General features: G+C 62.3%; 1 protein-coding gene across 6 annotated transcripts; it reads right to left on the bottom strand.

Annotated features, from left to right (window-relative positions):
• Positions 1–224: 224 nt before the first annotated feature.
• LOC102066095 (signal transducer and activator of transcription 5B) lies at positions 225–15,223 on the bottom strand. 6 transcript variants are annotated; one of them, XM_005494364.4, is made up of 19 exons: positions 15,098–15,223; positions 5,612–5,749; positions 5,371–5,527; positions 5,199–5,288; positions 4,881–5,055; positions 4,676–4,806; positions 4,434–4,585; positions 4,208–4,363; positions 3,946–4,125; positions 3,734–3,821; positions 3,525–3,647; positions 3,283–3,375; positions 2,960–3,166; positions 2,699–2,793; positions 2,502–2,632; positions 1,712–1,867; positions 1,458–1,509; positions 1,151–1,258; positions 225–1,083 (listed from the first exon to the last, which is right to left on the bottom strand). In XM_005494364.4, the coding sequence occupies exons 2-19, from the start codon at positions 5,737–5,739 to the stop codon at positions 957–959; spliced, it is 2,349 nt and encodes a 782-aa protein (XP_005494421.1). In that variant the 5' UTR covers positions 5,740–5,749; positions 15,098–15,223; the 3' UTR covers positions 225–956. The 6 variants fall into 6 exon arrangements, with proteins under 6 accessions (XP_005494421.1, XP_005494420.1, XP_074413866.1 ...); XM_005494363.4 differs by having other exon boundaries at positions 1,697–1,867; XM_074557765.1 differs by lacking the exon at positions 15,098–15,223 and adding an exon at positions 12,346–12,486 and having other exon boundaries at positions 1,697–1,867.
• Positions 15,224–17,565: the final 2,342 nt, after the last annotated feature.

Genomic DNA, 17,565 nt, shown 5'->3' on the forward strand with positions numbered 1-17,565 from the left:
TTTTGCTTTTTGCCCAGCCCACCCCTGCTCCTCAGGGCAGCCCTCCCGCCCGGACAGAGACGCCGGATCCGCCCAGCTTGTGCCAACGGTGCCCGACGACCCTGCCCTCGGAGATAGGAACCCCAAACACCGGGCCCAGCGCCGGCATTCATCTGCTGCACCCCAGAGGAGGAGCTCCCCAAAGAGACCCACCTCTGCCCCAAGACACACGTGGCACCCAGAGCTTTTGTGTTACAAAAATATTCCGTGCTTTATTTACTCTGTGATAGAAAAATAACATGGCCAGGACCCCAGAGTTTCCCGCCCAGGCAAGGGCAGAAGCAGCGGGCAGAGGGCTCCGCTCCCCCAAACCCCCTGCCCACCCCACTGCCACCGCTGGGTGCCCTCGCACCCTGCCACCCTCACGCTGCACCGGCTCCAGAGGGGACACCGAGGCCGGCAGCCGGAGGAGCTCCTGCATCCTTGGGGGCAGAGGAGAGGATGAGATGCAGGGACCCAGCCACTGTGGAGCAGAGCACCATCACGGGCCGGGGGAGCCCTGGCAGAACCCCTCCTCTGCCCTCTGCCCTCACGCAGCCCTGGTCACGGAGCCGCGGGGAGAACAAGAAGGCGACATGTACATTCTTAGTGACGACTGCGAAAGCGAACCTGAGGCCGGGCTGGGGGCCCCCAGCAGCCCCACTGGGGGGTCAGGGGCTGCAGGGCCAGTGCTGGCAGAAGCGGAAAGCCGAAGCTAGGCCTCTTAAAAGGAACATACAGGAAAACCATGCGACAAATCCGCTGCCGTTTATACAAGGGCATTAACACCAAAGAGCTGGACGCCAGCCTGTGTTTCGGGGCAGCACAGAGCAAATCCTGGGGGCAGGGCCCACCCGCTGTCCCCTGGCACAGAGACACGAACACAGCACAGTCCCCGCAGCGCCGGGGCCAGGGGCAAGGCAGCAGGCGCGTGCCTGTCACGACTGGGCGTGGGGGATCCACTGACTGTCCACGGGGCGCCGCAGCAGCTCCTCCACATGCCTCGCCACATCCATCGTGTCTTCCAGGTCAAAATCACCCTCGGGGTCCAGCACAGGGTCGGGGCTGTGGGAGGCAGGCGGTGAGGGGAGGAGCAGCTGCAGCAGTGCAGGGATAGGGGTGTGGTACTCACTTCTGGGTGTACATGTTGTAATGAGGCTGGGAGCAGACAGCAGGCGAGGGGGCCTGGTCCATGTAGGTGGCCCCTCCAGGGCCAGAATCTCCTGATGCATTGACAAACCTGTGGGGAGGGGTCTCATGAGCACTGGGTTCCCTGTGGGTGAGGTCACCAAGATCTCTCAGAAGGCTCAGCACCAGTGTGGCCGTTGGTGGTGGCTCTGAGCTCCTCAGTGCCCTGGGGTGCCACCCAACCCAGCCAATTCAATGCTGGGAACCCATGGCAACCACTGCCCAGGATCTCCCTTCGGGGTCAAACTTACTCTGGCACCACTTGCTTGATCTGTGGCTTCACATATCCATCCACAGCTTTAGCTAGAAAGAAGGAAGCAGCACTGAGGCACCAAACTCCAGCACATGCCACAACCCCAGGCAGTGCTGGGGGCTCACAGGTGGCCAGATGCAAACCCCCTGTGGGGCCGGGGGAGGCTGAGAACACCAGCTCCATCCTGGCTGGATGCACAAAAGAGGGGACACATGAGGGGTGGAGGGACAGCGCTACCTGGCGTGGACTCACAGAGAACCGGCGTGTAGTACTTGGAGAACACCTCGTCCTTGGGCCGGTCGGGGAACACGTAGTTGAGGTAACTGAGATCCCCGAGGCGGTCAGCCAAGGAGCGGATGGAGAAGTCCCTGGTGGTGAAAGGCATCAGGTTCCAGAACATCCTCTCAGCTGCAAGAGAAGCGTGAGGATCATGGTGAATCCTGGAGTTTGCAGCAGCTCCTGGCTGTGCTCTGGACGTGGGCTGCGAGGTCACATCAAGCAGCAAACAGCATGTCCTACACTGCATCCCTCCCCAGAAACAGGATAGAGCACAGGTTGCCAGAAAATGGGATAAGAAAGGAAATACAGCAAAGCCAAGGTAGGTCTGGCCTCATCCTGACACATTCCCCAATCATGGGGCTCTCTGGTGCTTCTCAGTTATGTGGCCCTCCAAAGGACACTCTTGTGAACAGCAACAGACTCCTGCATGGGGTCAGGCCACCCCTGGCAACCCCTGCACTGGGGAGCACCACTGAGTAACTGGATTTTGTACAGTCCACATCATTCCCCAGGGCTGGGTTGAAGGGTTCAGCCTGGGCCCTCCTCCCTGCTGCTGCCAGTATTAGGGCCTGACACAGCCATGGCTGCACTGAGCGAGGGCAGCGCCGCTCCCCATGGCACAGCCAAGGCATTCTGAGGGCTCTGATGCTCGCCTCTTTCCTGAGGATAACTCCAGCCTGCCTGCTGTGGCAGTGCCAGTGCCCCAAGGGCATGAGGTGGCCTGGCTGGGATCCAGGGATACCAGTGCCTGGCACACACTCACAGGAGTCGAACTTCCAGGCGATGGTGATGCCACCGATCTCCGAGTCGCTGAAGCGCAGGAGGAAGGTCCCGTCGGGCTTGTTGATGAGCAGGTCGTGTGCCTGCTGCTTGTTGACGAAGCCCAGGATGGCCCTAGGCAGAGTAGGGCGTCAGGGCTTGGGGCTCGGGCCAGGCTGCACAGGGCAGGGCGGCTCTTACCCGTCATTCCAGTGCGGCTTCAAATGCTTCTTCAGCACCTCCATGACCCCATCAAACCACTGCCAGAAGGTGTAATTCCTCCCAGGCAGGTTTTCCTGTTGAAATCTCCAGATAATGAGCACTCCTGTCAGCAGCCTCTGAGCCACTGTTACACAGCACAGACATTGGGTGCAGCAGCAGAGACTCAGAGTGAGATACACCCCCATCCAGCCCCACAAGCACAAGCACTGGGGGGCTCTGGGCAGAGCCCAGACCACTTACCCGGTTGAACTGCGACCAGGACACTGTGGTGCTGCTATAGTCCTCCAAGTGGGAGCTGGTGCTGTTGAAGAGCTTTTGTGCCAGGAACACCAGGTTCTCCTTGGTCAGCCCACGGCTGCTCTGCACCTCTGCCTTGAACTTCATGTTGAGCGCCTCGCAGAGCTGTGGCCACTGCACCTTGTCAGGCACAGCGAAGGGCACGCGGCCCTGGGGGCAGAGAGCATGGTCAGCACCAGCTCTGCCTGATGTCCCACCAGGAGGCTGAGCCCCACTCCCACACTGCGCAGAGGGGCCCGTCCTGCCCCCACAGCACTGGCACTCACAGGCTCAGCAAAGGCGTTGTCCCAAAGCACGGTGGCCGTGGCATTGTTGTCCTGGCTCCCATGCACAATCACCACCACAGGCAGGGACAGCGTCTGCCGAGAGGAAGGAGACCGGAATGGGCTGTGGGGCACCAAGGGAGCATCACCCATGGGCACCCACGTGGCCCCAGCCCAGCCCCACTCCTGTGGGCACAGTGCCCATGGTTTGCCTAGGCCCTGCAGAAGGGACACGGTGGCTTTACCTTCACCTGGAAGACCAGCTCATTCCCACCGACACTGAACTGCGACTCAAAGAGGATGGTGAATTTCTCCTCTGTCACTGACTCAGCCCCGCGGCGATCCGAGCGCTTGATCCGCTTCAGGGACTGCAGAGACATCAGGGGTAGGATGGAGGAACAGATGGGGACACAGGGGGACACAAGGGGACAGCACAGGGAACAGGGGCACTCACCATGTTGCGGAAGTGGGCGCTGAGTGTCCCAGTGGCCTGGTGATACTCCATCACACAGCAGTTGTTGAGGATCTCCCCGCTGCTCTCACTGCCACAGGAATGCACTCAGGGTCAGGGCACACCAGGACTGGGAGCTGTGCAAAGTGCAGCCCTTCCCCCTGCTCCCCACTGCCTTGGCACCCCAGCCACACACCCCCAGCCCCTGGCATTACTTGCGGGTGCTCTCGTTCTTCAGCAGGGCCTTGGCTTGCTGCTCGCTGATGATGGTGGCCTTCACTTGGGGGGGGTTCATGTGCACATTCAGCTTCCCGCCCACCAAGAGCCTCACAGTGGCTGCAAACTTGGTCTGTGTCTTCAGCACTTGGGGGGGCTGCTTCTCGATGATGAAGGTGCTGGGGGGGCAAGGGAATCAGGGGGAGCTGGAAAGGGGGGCAGAGCCAAACTGGCCCCACACCCAGTTGGGCCCAATTGTACCTGGTGACCAGGGCAGAGATGATGTCAGTGATGGTTCCATTCAGCTCTGACAGCATCTCCTCCACTGGGCCTGGGATTGGCAGCTGCTGGCACAGGTGCTCAGCTCGGCGGATCTGCTGCCGGTTCTGCCAGATGATCTCTGCCAGCTTCTCACACCTGGGGGGAGCAGGGCTCAGCACCCACTGGGCTCAGCACCCCATCCCACCCCACCCCACCAGGCACTCACCAGGTCTGCAGCACATCCAAGGTGCCTTCGGGTGGGCCCCCATTCCCCGCCAGCTGCTGCCGACGCTTCCACTGGATCAGCTCGTCATCCAGGATGGTTGTTTGCTGCTTGCGCAGCAGCTGCAGCGTCTTCTGGTGCTTCTCAGCCAGGTCCTGCGAGGTGGGACAACATCAGAGCTGCAGGGACAGTGTCACAGGGCATCATGGGGACAGCATCATGGGGAACCAGGTGGCATCACTCACCACACGGTACTGCTGTAGTGTCTGGGCCTCACGGTGCAGCCAGGCCTCCAGCGACGCCTTCTTCTGCTGCAGCGTCGTCTCCCGTGACATGCGCTCCTGGGGGCCCAGCTGGGAGAGCTGGGAGAACTGGGCTGGGGGACAGGGCATGGTGTTAGGGCTGGCCCTGCCAGCACCCCAGGCCCATGCCCCTCGGCCCCCCACCCACCTTGGAGTCGCATGTTCTCCTGGTACTGGATGATGAAGTATTCCTGCGTCTGCTGCAGCTTTTTGAGCTCATTCTCCGAGTCCTGAGTGATGAGCCGCAGCTCCTCGAAGGTCTGGTTGATCTGCAGGTGCTTCTGGGACATGGCATCCACCAGGGAGCCAGATGGGGAAGGGCTCTGCAGGAGGCACAGGGTGCACTCAGCACAGTGAGGGAACCCTCCCTATTCCTGCCTCAGAGCTGCTCCCATCATCATGGAGCAGAGCCCCTGAGCATCCCCCCAGGCTCTCCCTCTCCTCAGCCCTCCCAGCCCACACTCACATTGTTTGCCTCCCGCACCAGCCGCTGCTCGTGGTAGAGGATGTGCCGGATGCAGCGCACCAGCTCCATGGGGCACCGGTCATACGTGTTCTGTGGGGAGAGCACTGCCTGAGCCAGGCACAGGGCAGGGACCCCCCTGGCCCTGCACCCCTGCTCACAGCCCCCCACTCGCCTGCAGCTGCGTGGCGTAGTGCCCCAGCTTGATCTTCAGCAGGAAGCCGTCCTCACCCACTTGGTGGTCTGCCTTCTTCTGCAGCTCCTGGATCAGCCCCTCCAGAAGCTGGGTCGCTTTCACATTCTCCTGGGGGTTGTCAAGGTCGATGGAGTCCCTGTGTGTGGATCAGAGGGGTGTCAGGGCACCTGTACCCTGGGGCAGCCACAGCACCCCCAGGGAAGGGCACACCCTGACCTACCATGCCTGGCTCTCGATCCACTGTGACAGGTAATGCCGCACCTCGATGGGGAAGTGCTGCCCATAGAGCGCCTGCATCTGCCGCAGGGCTTCGCCCTGGAGCTGCTGGGCCTGGATCCACACCGCCATGGTTCAGCACCTGTGGGAGACACGCTGTCAGGGCACCAGCAGAGACAGGCAGGCACTGTGCTGCAAGGGGTCTGGCCTCAGCTGTCCCCACACCCTCTGCAGGAGTGCCCGAGTCCCTGTGGTGCCAGCCCTGTCTCCAGCTGCTGAAAGAAAGGGCGCGCGGGGGCAGTGGACCCTGGCTCTGAGTCACCCCCTCTTTTCTAGGAACAGCCCTGGGGGTGCCCAGGGCCAGGGATGTGCCTCTGCATGGCCTCTCCACATGGTTCTCATTTCCCCTCAGTGCACCACGGGATCGCAGCCATCGCTGGCCACGCGAATGAGGAAACAGGCCAGGGGGAGGGAGGGCTGCCCAGAAATCCAGGGTGACGCAGAGCAGAGGCCCCCCCTGCATCCACCCCGCTCCTGCCCACACCCTGGCAGCGCCAGCAGGCAGGAGCAGCCCCAGCCCCACGAGCCCACGTGGCACCACAGTCCCTGACGAGTCCCTTGTGTGCCCCAATTCCAGGTGGAGACACACAGACCTTCCCAAAGCAGTTATGGGGCAGCTCTGGCTCCATGCAGGGATTCCAACCACTACACAGCCTTGGCTCCCCCGGGGGCAGGCAGGGATGAGGTGGTGGTGACAGCACCTCTGGTAAAATCCAGTGTGTCCCCTGGGTCACCTGTGGCTAGAGGGGGCTGGAGAAACAGCCTGCAGCTGACTGTGTGAGGGTGATGTGACAGCGAGTGACACAGGAGGGTCTGGGGGGCTCAAGGCCCCCCCTGAGTGAGGAGGCAGCAGTACAGTAAACAGCATTTAGATACACTCACACTCTATCCACCTGGGATTTGGCACCACACAGAGGGGCCAGGCAGGGGCACAAGGCCTTGGATGTGTCCCAAGGCTGGGTGACCAGGCCAGAACCTGATCACTGCACTGGCTGGTGACAAGCAGAAGGGGCTGAGCCAGTGGGGGCTGTGCTTCCCCCTCTCCCCAAAGCATTTTGTTCAGCCTCAGAAATACCCAGTGGGTCACAGGGCTCCAAAAGAGCTGGTGCTGTCACACAGTGAGGGGCACATGCTGGGGGACAGTGGCAGCAGGTCCGAGTGGAGCAGCCACAGCCAGAGCCCCTGAGCCACGCACAGCCGCCCCTGAACAGGAAGAGGAACAATAACCCAGAGCTGGCTAAAAATGAATTTTTCCTCTATAAAAAGGGAGGAACATTTCCACATTCACAGAAATCACCAAGCTGGAAATGCTGCTGGCAAGGAGGGGCCTGGGGAGGCAGAAGAACGCCAGCAAGGAGGAAAGGGAAGGTGGGATGGCTGACAGCAGGACATGCTGCTGTTGGAAATTGCGGACGTTTGATAAGGGGCAGAGCCAAGAACAGCCACGCCAGTGCCACTGCACCACAAAGTGACCGAAGTCCCCAGCACTGTGGGGACATCTGCACGGACACAGAGCAAACAGACACTGCCCTGCCTGTTGATAAAATGGTGATCTCTTCCCATCTCACAGTGACAAAACACTTCCTACTCCACTCTAGCATGTTGTTAAGCAACGAGTCTCTGGCTGCTCTGTGGTGAGCTGGCAGGCACTGCATTTGGCCAGTGCCAGCCTGGCAGCAGGAGCACCAGCACCACAGCTGCCTCTACAAGGGGCTGTGCAGTGGCTGACAGTGGCAGAGCTCACCTGGTGTGTGCCCCAAAACACCATTTACACCAGGCTTGAGCACAACCTCCACAGACACTGTCAGTGCAGCAGGACATGCAATTTCTCCTGGGGGAAATTTGTCTCATTTTTGTCTCACCCGGGGGACAAACCAAACCTGCCCATGGGCTGCAGGGCACAATGACCATCCCAGCAGAAGCAACCAGTGCCACCTGCCACGGGCAGACTTTTGGCCCGGAGACTCAGCACAGCTGGGGCAGCAACTCTGTTTCAGCACAAGCTGCAGCACCGTGGTGCCACCGTGATCCCTTTCCAGGCAGCCCTGCCTCCTCCATCACCTTCCAGCATCACACCACCAGCTGCCCGAGGGATGGGAGCCCAGGGACAGATCCACCCCCATGCCCAGGGACATTCACCCACCCCAGAGCCACCCCCAGCCCCAAGCACTGCCATGGGTCAGCCACGCACGGCAGCCACCGGCCCCATGTGCACTCCAACAACTGCAAGAGGCAGATAATTGTGGTGGTTTAGGCTACTTTGCATTTACTCGCTGGCAGCGAGCTGGAACCCACCCGCCACTGCAGCTCGGTTAACCAGCAGCACTCGACAAGCCACAGCGACGTGCTCACCAGACTGATTGCCTGTGAAGGGGCACAGGCAGCAGCTTCCCGGGGTAGGGCCACTGCTGAGGAGAGACCCTAGAGCTGTGGGGAGGGACCCCAGCAACACAGGGACCAAGCAGAGAGAGGGGAACCAGCAGACACCATTTCTGCCTCTTACAGCCTCACTGCCCACTGCTGATGGGGAAGCACTGCAAAACCCAATGCAAAACAGGAGAAACCCACCCCGAAGGCCAGAGACAGGAGCAAGGAGAGGGGAAGATGGGGAAGATGCTCGGCTGGGGGCAACCAAGGGACTGACATGATCACACTGGGAAAGGGTCACAGGCATAGTGGCAGTAGGCACCAGCAAGTCCCAAGCTGCAGGAGAGCCAGAGCACATCCGTGGGCAGACAAAAGGAGGGAAATGCCTCACAGGATGAGGACGGCAGCAGCAGCTTCCCATGTGCACGGCAAAACACAAACACAAGCAGCAGCTACTCCGGAGCACGCTCTGCACGGGATGCTCACTGCAATCTGCCGCGGGACGCTCCTGCACAGAGCCAGCCCACAGACCTCCTCATGAGCAGGACACCCCAGCCCTGGCGCTGGCACAGCCCCCGACAGCAGCCCCTTGCCCAGAGCCATGCCCTGAAGGGCCAGGCAGGGGTGAAAGGCTAAGGCAAAGGCCTGGGGGGACCCCTGTGCTCTGGCTGTACCCCCACCGCCCCACTCCCTCGACCCACGCAGTCCGTCGGCTCCCGCACTGCCCTTGGCCCGGCGCTCCGGCAGCCCGGGGGTCTCCGGAGCGGTGTCTTCGCGGGGCTGGGCTCCGGCGGCAGCGGCCCTGCCCCGCTGCGCCTCCCGCCGCAGTAAACACGGACACGTGGTTTCTCGGCACCTCCGGGAACCCGCGATCGCTTCCAGGTCAGAGCCGGCCCCGCTTGTGGCCGCAGGGCCGGACCCTGCACCCTGCGCCGGTGCGGCCGAGGGGCTCCGGTGCTGCCGCAGCCAGCGCTGCCGCTGCCGCCGGCGGGAAGCTGTCCCGCAGCCCTCCGAGCTGGGCGGCTCCAAGCAAGATTCCTCCAGGACAAGATCCGGCCCCCAGACGGGCCCCGGGCGCGGTGGAGGTGACAGCCGGGAGCGGCCGCCAGGCAGAGCAGAGCGGAGGGCTCCGGTTACCCACATACACACAGAGCCACCCCTCCGCCCTCAGCGGCCTCCTGGCCGCTCCAGCTCCCCCAGGGCCCCGCTGGAGCAGGGTGTGGAGAGCCCGGTGCTACAGCCGCACTCACCGCCCTCAGACCCCGCTGGAGCCCGGTGTGGAGAGCCCGCTCTGCAGCCGCACTCACCGCCCTCAGACCCCGCTGGAGCCCGGTGTGGAGAGCCCGGTGCTGCAGCCGCCCTCAGGCCCCGCTGTGCCCCCGCTCCGCCCTGGCGTCCGGCCCCAGGACAGCCGGGCTCCGGCTCGGGGCGGGCACAGCCGGGCTCCCGGGCGGCCGTTTCGCTGGCTGCGCACTACAGGAAGGAGCAGAGAGCAGCTATTTCCTTCCAAAATGTCAGGTGCCTGCGCGGGACAGCCTGCCCCCGAGTGCTGGCAGCCACCCGGCACACTGTGCCCCTCACACCGCCCCGGGGCACGAGCAGGCACAGCCGCTATCCTGGGCAGGCAGTGAGCCCCTGTGGCTGGCTGAGAGCTAGAGATGGACCCCAGGTTGCCATGCAGGAGTTGGGCTTGGGGGGAGATGGGACCCCCTGACCTGCACTGCCCGGCTTCGCTCACATCCCCCAGCCCACGGCTCTGGAGCCGAGCCTGCAGCGGGGACACCCGGGTGATGGTGATCAGCCCCCAGCCCCGCTCAGAGCTGTGGTACCAGCACATTGTGGAGCTAGAACAGGGGCCGAGGGCTGCTCGCATGTTTTCCACCAGCCTGTGGTTTCCAGCTCTGGCTGGGAGGCGGCAGTGCCCACCGGCATGGGAGCGAGCTCCTTCTAGAAGCTCCGTGCTTTGATGGGGTTTGTTTGTCTCCCACAGAAAGTGGCAACAACTGATGGCTTTGCCCCGGTGAGGAGGCAGCCAAAGCATTCAGCCCACACTGGAAACATCTGCACCATGACACTCATGAAAGAGGCATGGCTGGCTCTGGTAATCCAACGTGCCCCCTAAGAGCAGAGGCGACAGGCCCCACAGCAGCAGAGCAGGTAGGCAGAGGTGGAACTAGCAGCACCAGGACTGTCCAGGTGCCCCAGCAACTCTGAGAGCCAAAAGCAGAGAATTCACACCGTGAGTTCATCACCTGATGCTGCCCAGAGGGGACACCAGCCCCACACAGGCAGAGATGCCCCAGCTGGGACTGGTGCCAGGGTCATCAGTGCTGGGGGCTGCCAACAGCTCATCTCACGCCACAGGCCAGGCTCTCTGCCTGCCAGCACTTGCCACCCTTGGGAAAAGTTTCCTCCTCACTCAGATTTCTTCCAATCAGAGAGGCCCAGAAACCTGCGTCAAACCAAAACCACCGAAATACCCAGCAAAATCCCTTGAATCCAACGGCTGGAACCTCAAGAAAACCTCAGCGCACCAAGAGCCACCCTGTGGCAGCCATAGCCAGGTACAGGCACTGCCCAGGCACCAGTGGGATTCCCTCAGACACTGAGCCTGCAGCAGGACCAGCACTGGTGGGCAGGACACAGGGTGCAGCCACATCAGCAGAGCCCAGTGCCCAAGCAGCCCCATGGGCACAAGTCCAGTGTGGCCTCTGCAGGACATCCAGTGGGGAGCCCAGTCCCTGCCAGCAGTGGTGCTGCCCCCACCATAAACCCCCAGACAGGATTAGAGAGGCTGGGCAGAGCTTTAATTACTCCTGGCTCCCTGGGGCCAAGCAGCTGAGTTAACCAGCTTTGGGGCTGGCACAGCAGGGAGTTGCCAGCTCAGAGTTCTGGAGCTTCCCCTGCCTTGGTGGGGGAATCCCAGGGCAGGCACAAAGCCACTGACCACCTGCAGCATCCCAGACTCTGGCCTTGCCCAGGCAGGGACGTGCAGCTGCCCCGTGCCAGGATGCTCAAGGAAGGGATTTTCCCTCCATGCTAATAATGCCCAACCCCAAATCCCTGTAATGCCACGCTGAGGGCACAGCCCTGGGGTCCCACAGGTTCTGTGGCAGCCTCCTGCACAGAGGCCAAATCCATCCCAGCCCCTGGCTCGGTGCTAATCCCTGCTCAGACCTGTGCCAGCCCAGGAGGATAGGCTGGGTGGAGGACCTGAGGATTAAGCTCATTTCAGCATCGAATTAGTCCTGATTGGGGTCTGGAGACACAATTTCATTTTCTCTGCCATGCTCCAGCGAGCACACACAATGGCACTAATCCACCCACAGCCAGACTGGATTTGCTGGGCAGGACCCAGGTGGGCTGGGGGAGATGTGGGCAGCACAGGCACTGCTCTGACTGCATCCATCCCCTCGGGTTGATGCCATGCTCCAGCTCTCCTTGGGGCTGGGGACATGGTGCAGGAGCCTCCTCACCCCTGGCATGGCTGTCCTAGGCTAGCCCAGCTGGCACAGCACAGGTTTTTGGATGTGTGGTGAGCAGGGAGAGCCAGAGGGACACCAGAGCAGCTCCTGCATCCCCCCACTGCACTCCCAGAGCTCATCCCCAGCAGCTCTGCACACAGAGATGCTCTTGCACCAAGTCAGCGGAGCAGGATGGAGAGGAGCAAAGCATTGCCTTTGGAAGAGGGGATACACAGACATCCAGGGATGCTGCCAAGAGCGGGAACTAGTCAGACAGAGAACAAAACAACCAACACCGGTGGTTTGTGAAACAAAGTCCTCAGTCAAATCGAGAGAGGGGTGAAGCTCAACATGCATTCATACACAGACAAATATGTCCAAGTGGGTTTTGGCTTTCCTGGCCCTGGGATGGGCTTTCCAGCCCCTGAAGCAGCAGCACAGCCCCTGCCCCTGAGCTGCACCATAAGCCTCACACAGCATCTCCACAAGCAGGGCCAGAGAAGCTGCACCCCTGGGCCCACAGCCCAACAGCACCACGGTCGGGTATTCACACCAGAGAGGACAAAGATCATTTTACAGCATTTCCAGCTGGTGCAGGAGCTCAGAATTGCCAGCAAGAGCAGCTCTTCCTCTGCTAAAGGCTTTGCAGAGCCTTTGAGTGATAGGGACGAGAGGCCAGACAGAATGAGCACCCAGCACATGGTAGGCAGGGCTGGGTCGCTGCTCTGCTCTCTGAGGCAGTGCTCTCCAGCACCAGCCTTTTCCCCAGTTCCCTCCCCGGCAGAGCTGTGCTATAAACCAGCCCATAACACAAAGTTACACTGAAAGTGGAGATTGCAAAACTCACCAGTGACTGTTTGAACCGGGAATGGGCCGTGACTGTGCTGTGGTTCAGCTATGCTGCTGTGGCTGTCCCAGCTCGGCCGCACATCATTCCTGATACAGCGGGAAGCAGGACCCAGCACTCAGGGAAGCACTGAGTGCCTGCGAGCAGCCCGTGCTCCTGGCCCCTCTGGTGCAGCCAGATGGGTGGATTCTGCTTTATCAGCAAGTCAGCTCAGCCCTATCGGCCAGGAAGCCGTGTTCACAGAGTGCCTCCCCCTCGACGTTTCCCAACGCGGCGGGAGCAGCGGCGTGCAGCAGCCTACCTTTTATCAGCCAGCAGATGTTGCTAGAACTGTTGCTGCATGTGAAATTCAGGCATGCCCAGCACCACTTGGATCCCTGCACCAGCCATGCGGTGCCAGGGTAAACACCCCCGCCCCCTTCCTCCCGGGATCAAAACACTTGGGGGTTGCAAAATAGACACCCCATGAAAGGAAAGGCATGCCACAGAAACATTACAGCTGTCGAGGCTACTTGTGCCGGAGCGTGCCGGAGCCCCGGAGCCAGCACAGCCTCCCAGGCTGGAGCTGCCTGCATGGCTGCAGAGCTGAGTGCTGACAAGGTGGGGACTCTAATCCTGACCCTAACCCTAGCCATGCCTTGGCTTCCCTGCAGTGGCTGCTTCCAGCTCAGCACTCACAGTGTGTGGGACACTGCAGCCGGGCAGGCAGAGGGATGCTGCCACCAGCACAGGTACCCAGGGGATGCTGATGCCAGGGAGGTCCCATTCACCCTGCCTGCCATCCCAGGGCTGCTATGGAGCCTGTTGAGTGTGACCCACCTTACAGTCATTCCTTGCAAACTACAAAGTAATTTCCCAGCCAACAGGGCTGCTTCACTGTATTCGGCCCAAAGCAGTCGTCACTCGCCACCCACGATGTCACAGACAGCAGGGAGCAGGGATTTTTTGCAAGCAGGGTATCTGAGTTTTGCTATCACTCGAGAGAGAGCTGGGAAACCCCATGGCAAAGCCTTCGCCGTCACTTTGGAGTCAGCACTTCCCCTGCAGTGAGAGGGGAAGGTCCCTCCAGAGGCTCTGTGTGCCCTGTGCTGAGCATCCCCAACTGCAGCGCCCTGAATGGTGAGAGAATCCCTGACCCTGCCCCAAAGCATTGGCCTTGGCACAAGGCAGGTGCTGCAGACCCAGTGAGGTGGCTCTAGTGACAACCGTAGGGACCCAACACCCCCAAAGCAGGGCATTGTCAAAGTGCCACAAAACACAGAGTGGGTGACAGCCACCTGTCACGCCCTGCTCCCAGCCCAGCTCTCCCAGCACACAGGCTGTTGGCACCTCTCAGCCCACACCAGAGCTCCTCCTCCTCCTCATGATGCACCCACAGCACAGCTGGGCACAACACAGCAGGGCAGGACAGAGCAGGGCACGATAGAGCCCTCTCCAGCCCCAGGGATGAGCAGGAACGGTTCTAAAACCCAGAGAGACAGTCTCCATCTTCACATCCTCAGAACCACATCAGGTCAGGCCACAATCCTGATGGCTTCACGAGCACAAAGACCTGGGCCAGGAGTCAGGACCTGGAGGGGAGAGCTCCCACCATGGAGAGCTGGATGCTGGTGCCCATGGCAGTGGTGAGGCTCTGTGGAGCACCTCATTGTGCCTGCACTAGTGCCCCCTCGCATGCCACATGGGGCTCACACTGCTCTGGGCACGGGCACGAGCACTGCAGGGACCCACAGGCAGCCAGCAGAGAGCCAGCCCCCAGCCAGGAATGTCCTGCTCTAACCAAGGGCCCCGCACCCCAGGGACATCGTGTGCCATGCCCCTGCCAGGGCAAACCACGCGGAGCTACCCTGAGCCCAGCGCTGTCTCCCCAGGCACTGTCACCAAACCGCTGCTGGTCACCGGCCCGGTGCCACGAGGTGCCCAGCACGGAGAACTGAACGAGCCAACAGCCCCGGCCCATCGGTCCGAGCCGAGCACGGGAGCCCCGGAGCCGCTGGGCAGGAGCTGCCCGGGGCCGGCCTGGCACGGCCCGGGGCTGGCCGGGCACGGAGCCCTGACAGCTCCGTAACCCGCCGGACAGGTGGCCGCGACTCCCGCGGGCTGCCCGGCCCCGGCCGCGCCCGAGCTGGGTGAAAGGCCACCGGGCGCTGCGGTCCCCGCGGTGCCGCCGGGGAACGATCCCACCCGCCCCGCGTGTGCCACCGACGGCAGCGGGGCTCGCACTCCCGCCGTCCCGGTTCGGCGTGCTGCCTGCGGCGGGACGCCCCCGGCACCGCACGGGACGCCTCGCGCTGCCCGGGATCCTCCCCTCGGCCCGGGACCGGCACTCGGAGCCGCCCTCCGGGGCCGCCGCTCCGGCGGGGCCCGCGTGCGAGAAGCGGCCCGGCTCCGGCGGGCCAGGAGCGCCCCCGCCCCGGGATGGGATGCGCCGCGGCAGCAGGACGGGCCCGGGACGTGCCCGCCGCCCCCTCGGAGCGGCCCCACTGTCGCCTCCGCCCGCCCAGGGGCCCGCGGGCCCAGCCGGGCTCCCGCCGAGCTCCGCGCCCGGCCCCGCTGCGCCCGCCCGGGGTTACGAAACACCCAAAGCGCGGACCGGACCGGACCGGACCGCCCCGGCCCCGCCGCACCCCGCCCGGCCCTGCTACGGAAGGCGGACGGGGTCCGGGCCCGCTCGGCTCGGCTCGGTCCGGTTCGGTTCGGTCCGGTGCGGTCCCGGCGGCGCTGACGGCTCCGCGCTCCCGCCCTTGCCCACCTGCGGCCGCGGCGGCGGCTGCGGCTCCGCTGCTCCCGCGGCTCCCGGCGGCTCCCGGCGCTCGGCTCCGCCGCCGCTCTGCCCCCGCCGCGCCCCGGCCCGGCCCGCGCGGCCCCGCCCCCCCGCGCGGCCCCGCCCCCGCCGGGCCCCGCCAGCACCGGGAACGGCACTGGGTAACGGAGCGGTACCGGGAACTGGGCAACAGCACCGGGTAATAATGGCACTGAGTGACCGCACTGGGCACCGGGTAACAGTGCCGGTACCGGGCACGGGGTAATGGCACCGGGCAGTGGCACTGGGTGACGGTACCGGGCACAGGTTAACGCCACCAGTACCAGCACGAGGTAATGGCACAGGGTGTCACAAATGAGTAGTGGCTCTAACACTAGAATCTAAAACAGCTTCAGGCTTCAACAGCAGCAGCTCTGGCAGGACACAAACCGGCTCCAGAATTTGGCAGTAAGTACCAGGGGAGCCCAAAGCAGCACCAAGCCTTGGTTCGGGGAGCAGGAATGACCAAGTCAGTACCAGGTGGCCACAGACGAGACTGCAGGGCTGCCTTGTGCTGACACCGGGCCCTCTGTGTTGGTGCTCGTTCCCACCACAGGCCTGGGCTGACATTTTGCAGCCACATGCATGGCCAAGATCCCCAGTGCTGCCACAGCCTCAGGCACCTGCTGGGACAGGACGCTGCATCCCCTTCTCCCAAGCTGCCACATCCCCTGAGAGCTGTGAGGACACCCCAAGACACTGCCAGCTCCTCTGCAGTTGCTCAAACAGGGAAAGTTAACCGCAGCCATAAGGAAACCATCCTGAGGAGCTCCTGCGCAGCTGGCATGCACGGCAGACTCCTCCTGGCACCCCAGGCAGGGGTACCCCGGTGACGGGCAGCCCGGGGTGCGGCTGCCGTGCGGTGATGGGCAGAGGCAGCGGCAGGAAGCAATACTGGGTGTGCTCGTTCTGCCCCAGCGCCTGCACCCACTGCATGGGATCTCCTGGGCTTTCACTTTCGCTACCAGCTCACGTAAAATAGACAGAATTATGTTTTCTGTGGCGTGAAAAAACTCCGGAGGGAAATTCAGCAAACGCAGGTCCCTCTCTTGGGTAGGAGCAGGGGTGACCCTTCCCTGGTGGGAATCAGGAAGGAGGGACTCGTCTCTCCTCGTGCCAGCGCTGGAACAGGATCTGGATCAGACAGCTGGTGCACCAGCAACTGCAAATCACTTGGCCACTGTGTCAGAGCACAGCCCCAAGTTCCACCTCTCCACTGCTTTTGTGCTCTTGTGCTAAAGTCCTCCAGCTCCAGCTCGGGCTCCTCACTGCCTCATCCAGCTCCACACTTCCAAGAGATAAATAAATACCTGTGGGCAGGCACCAGCCCAGCACCTGCTCCATGCAAACAGCAGCCACAAAACGGAGCTTTCCAGCTTGCCAGCCCCACTCCATGCCTGGAGCAACCTTGGGGAACGACTGAATGAGTGACTCCAGCCCCAACAGCCCCCAGCTCCCACCAAATGTTTTGCTGCCTGTGCTCACCAGCTTGGGAGAATCTCACACACAAAGGCTGACACATCGCTGCTGAGCTGCTGCCAGCAGAGCCCTGGCTGCACTTCCCAGTGCTCCTCTCACTCCAGACCTCACAGAGAGGTGAGCTGGGACCCTGGCAAGCAGGGACAGGCAGCCAGCAGCTCCCACACCGTCTGTATTCAATGAGACACAAGAAAAGGAGCGGAGTGGGCAGCGCAAGGCCCTGGTGCCTGCCCACCCTGCTTGGCTGGGACGCTCTTGCTCTGCTGAGTTGCATCATGGACACGCAGCTTTCACAATCCCTGGCCCACATAACCCTTTGGAGCAGGCAGCCAGGCGGGCACTGGCTGCTCAGGCCAGAGAACCAAGGTCACACACAATGTCTGTGCCTGCTGGGGCTCTGTCTGGGCACCACAGATCCAGGGGTAGCTGGAGGATCCCAGGGACACAGCGCTCCCTGCACAGCTGCACGTGCTTGGGAGAGCTGGGAGATGAACACAAAACACCCTCTCATTTCCCTCCTCTTGCTGCTAGGAAAGGAGGGAAAAAAGGAAAAATAAATTAGTGTTGGGAGAGAAAGTGGAGAGTGCTCCTTGCTGAGAAGGCAAACAGAATCCAATAAAATCCAATCCAATCCAATCACAATTTGTTTTCGCCAGGTCTCAGGGAAAACTCCGAGCTGGCTGACAGGGATGTTACCAGGAAAAATTCTTCCTTTCCAGAGGAAAAGAACAGAGGAGCAGCGACTGCAGCAGTGACCGATGGAGAGGCTGCCCTGGAGCTGCCCCAGCTCCACTCCAGCGATTCCCCGAAGCGATCTCAGCTCTGCCCGGCTCCCTTTGTGCCTCAGAGAGTCTCGGAAGGCTCCGGGAAGGTGAGCACGATCCGGGCTGAGCCGCAGCCGGACGCATGGGCACCTCGCATGAGCTCAGCAGGATGCC

This window comes from Zonotrichia albicollis, chromosome 23 (genome assembly GCF_047830755.1).
Source record: "Zonotrichia albicollis isolate bZonAlb1 chromosome 23, bZonAlb1.hap1, whole genome shotgun sequence".
NCBI classification, from domain to species: Eukaryota; Metazoa; Chordata; class Aves; order Passeriformes; family Passerellidae; genus Zonotrichia; species Zonotrichia albicollis.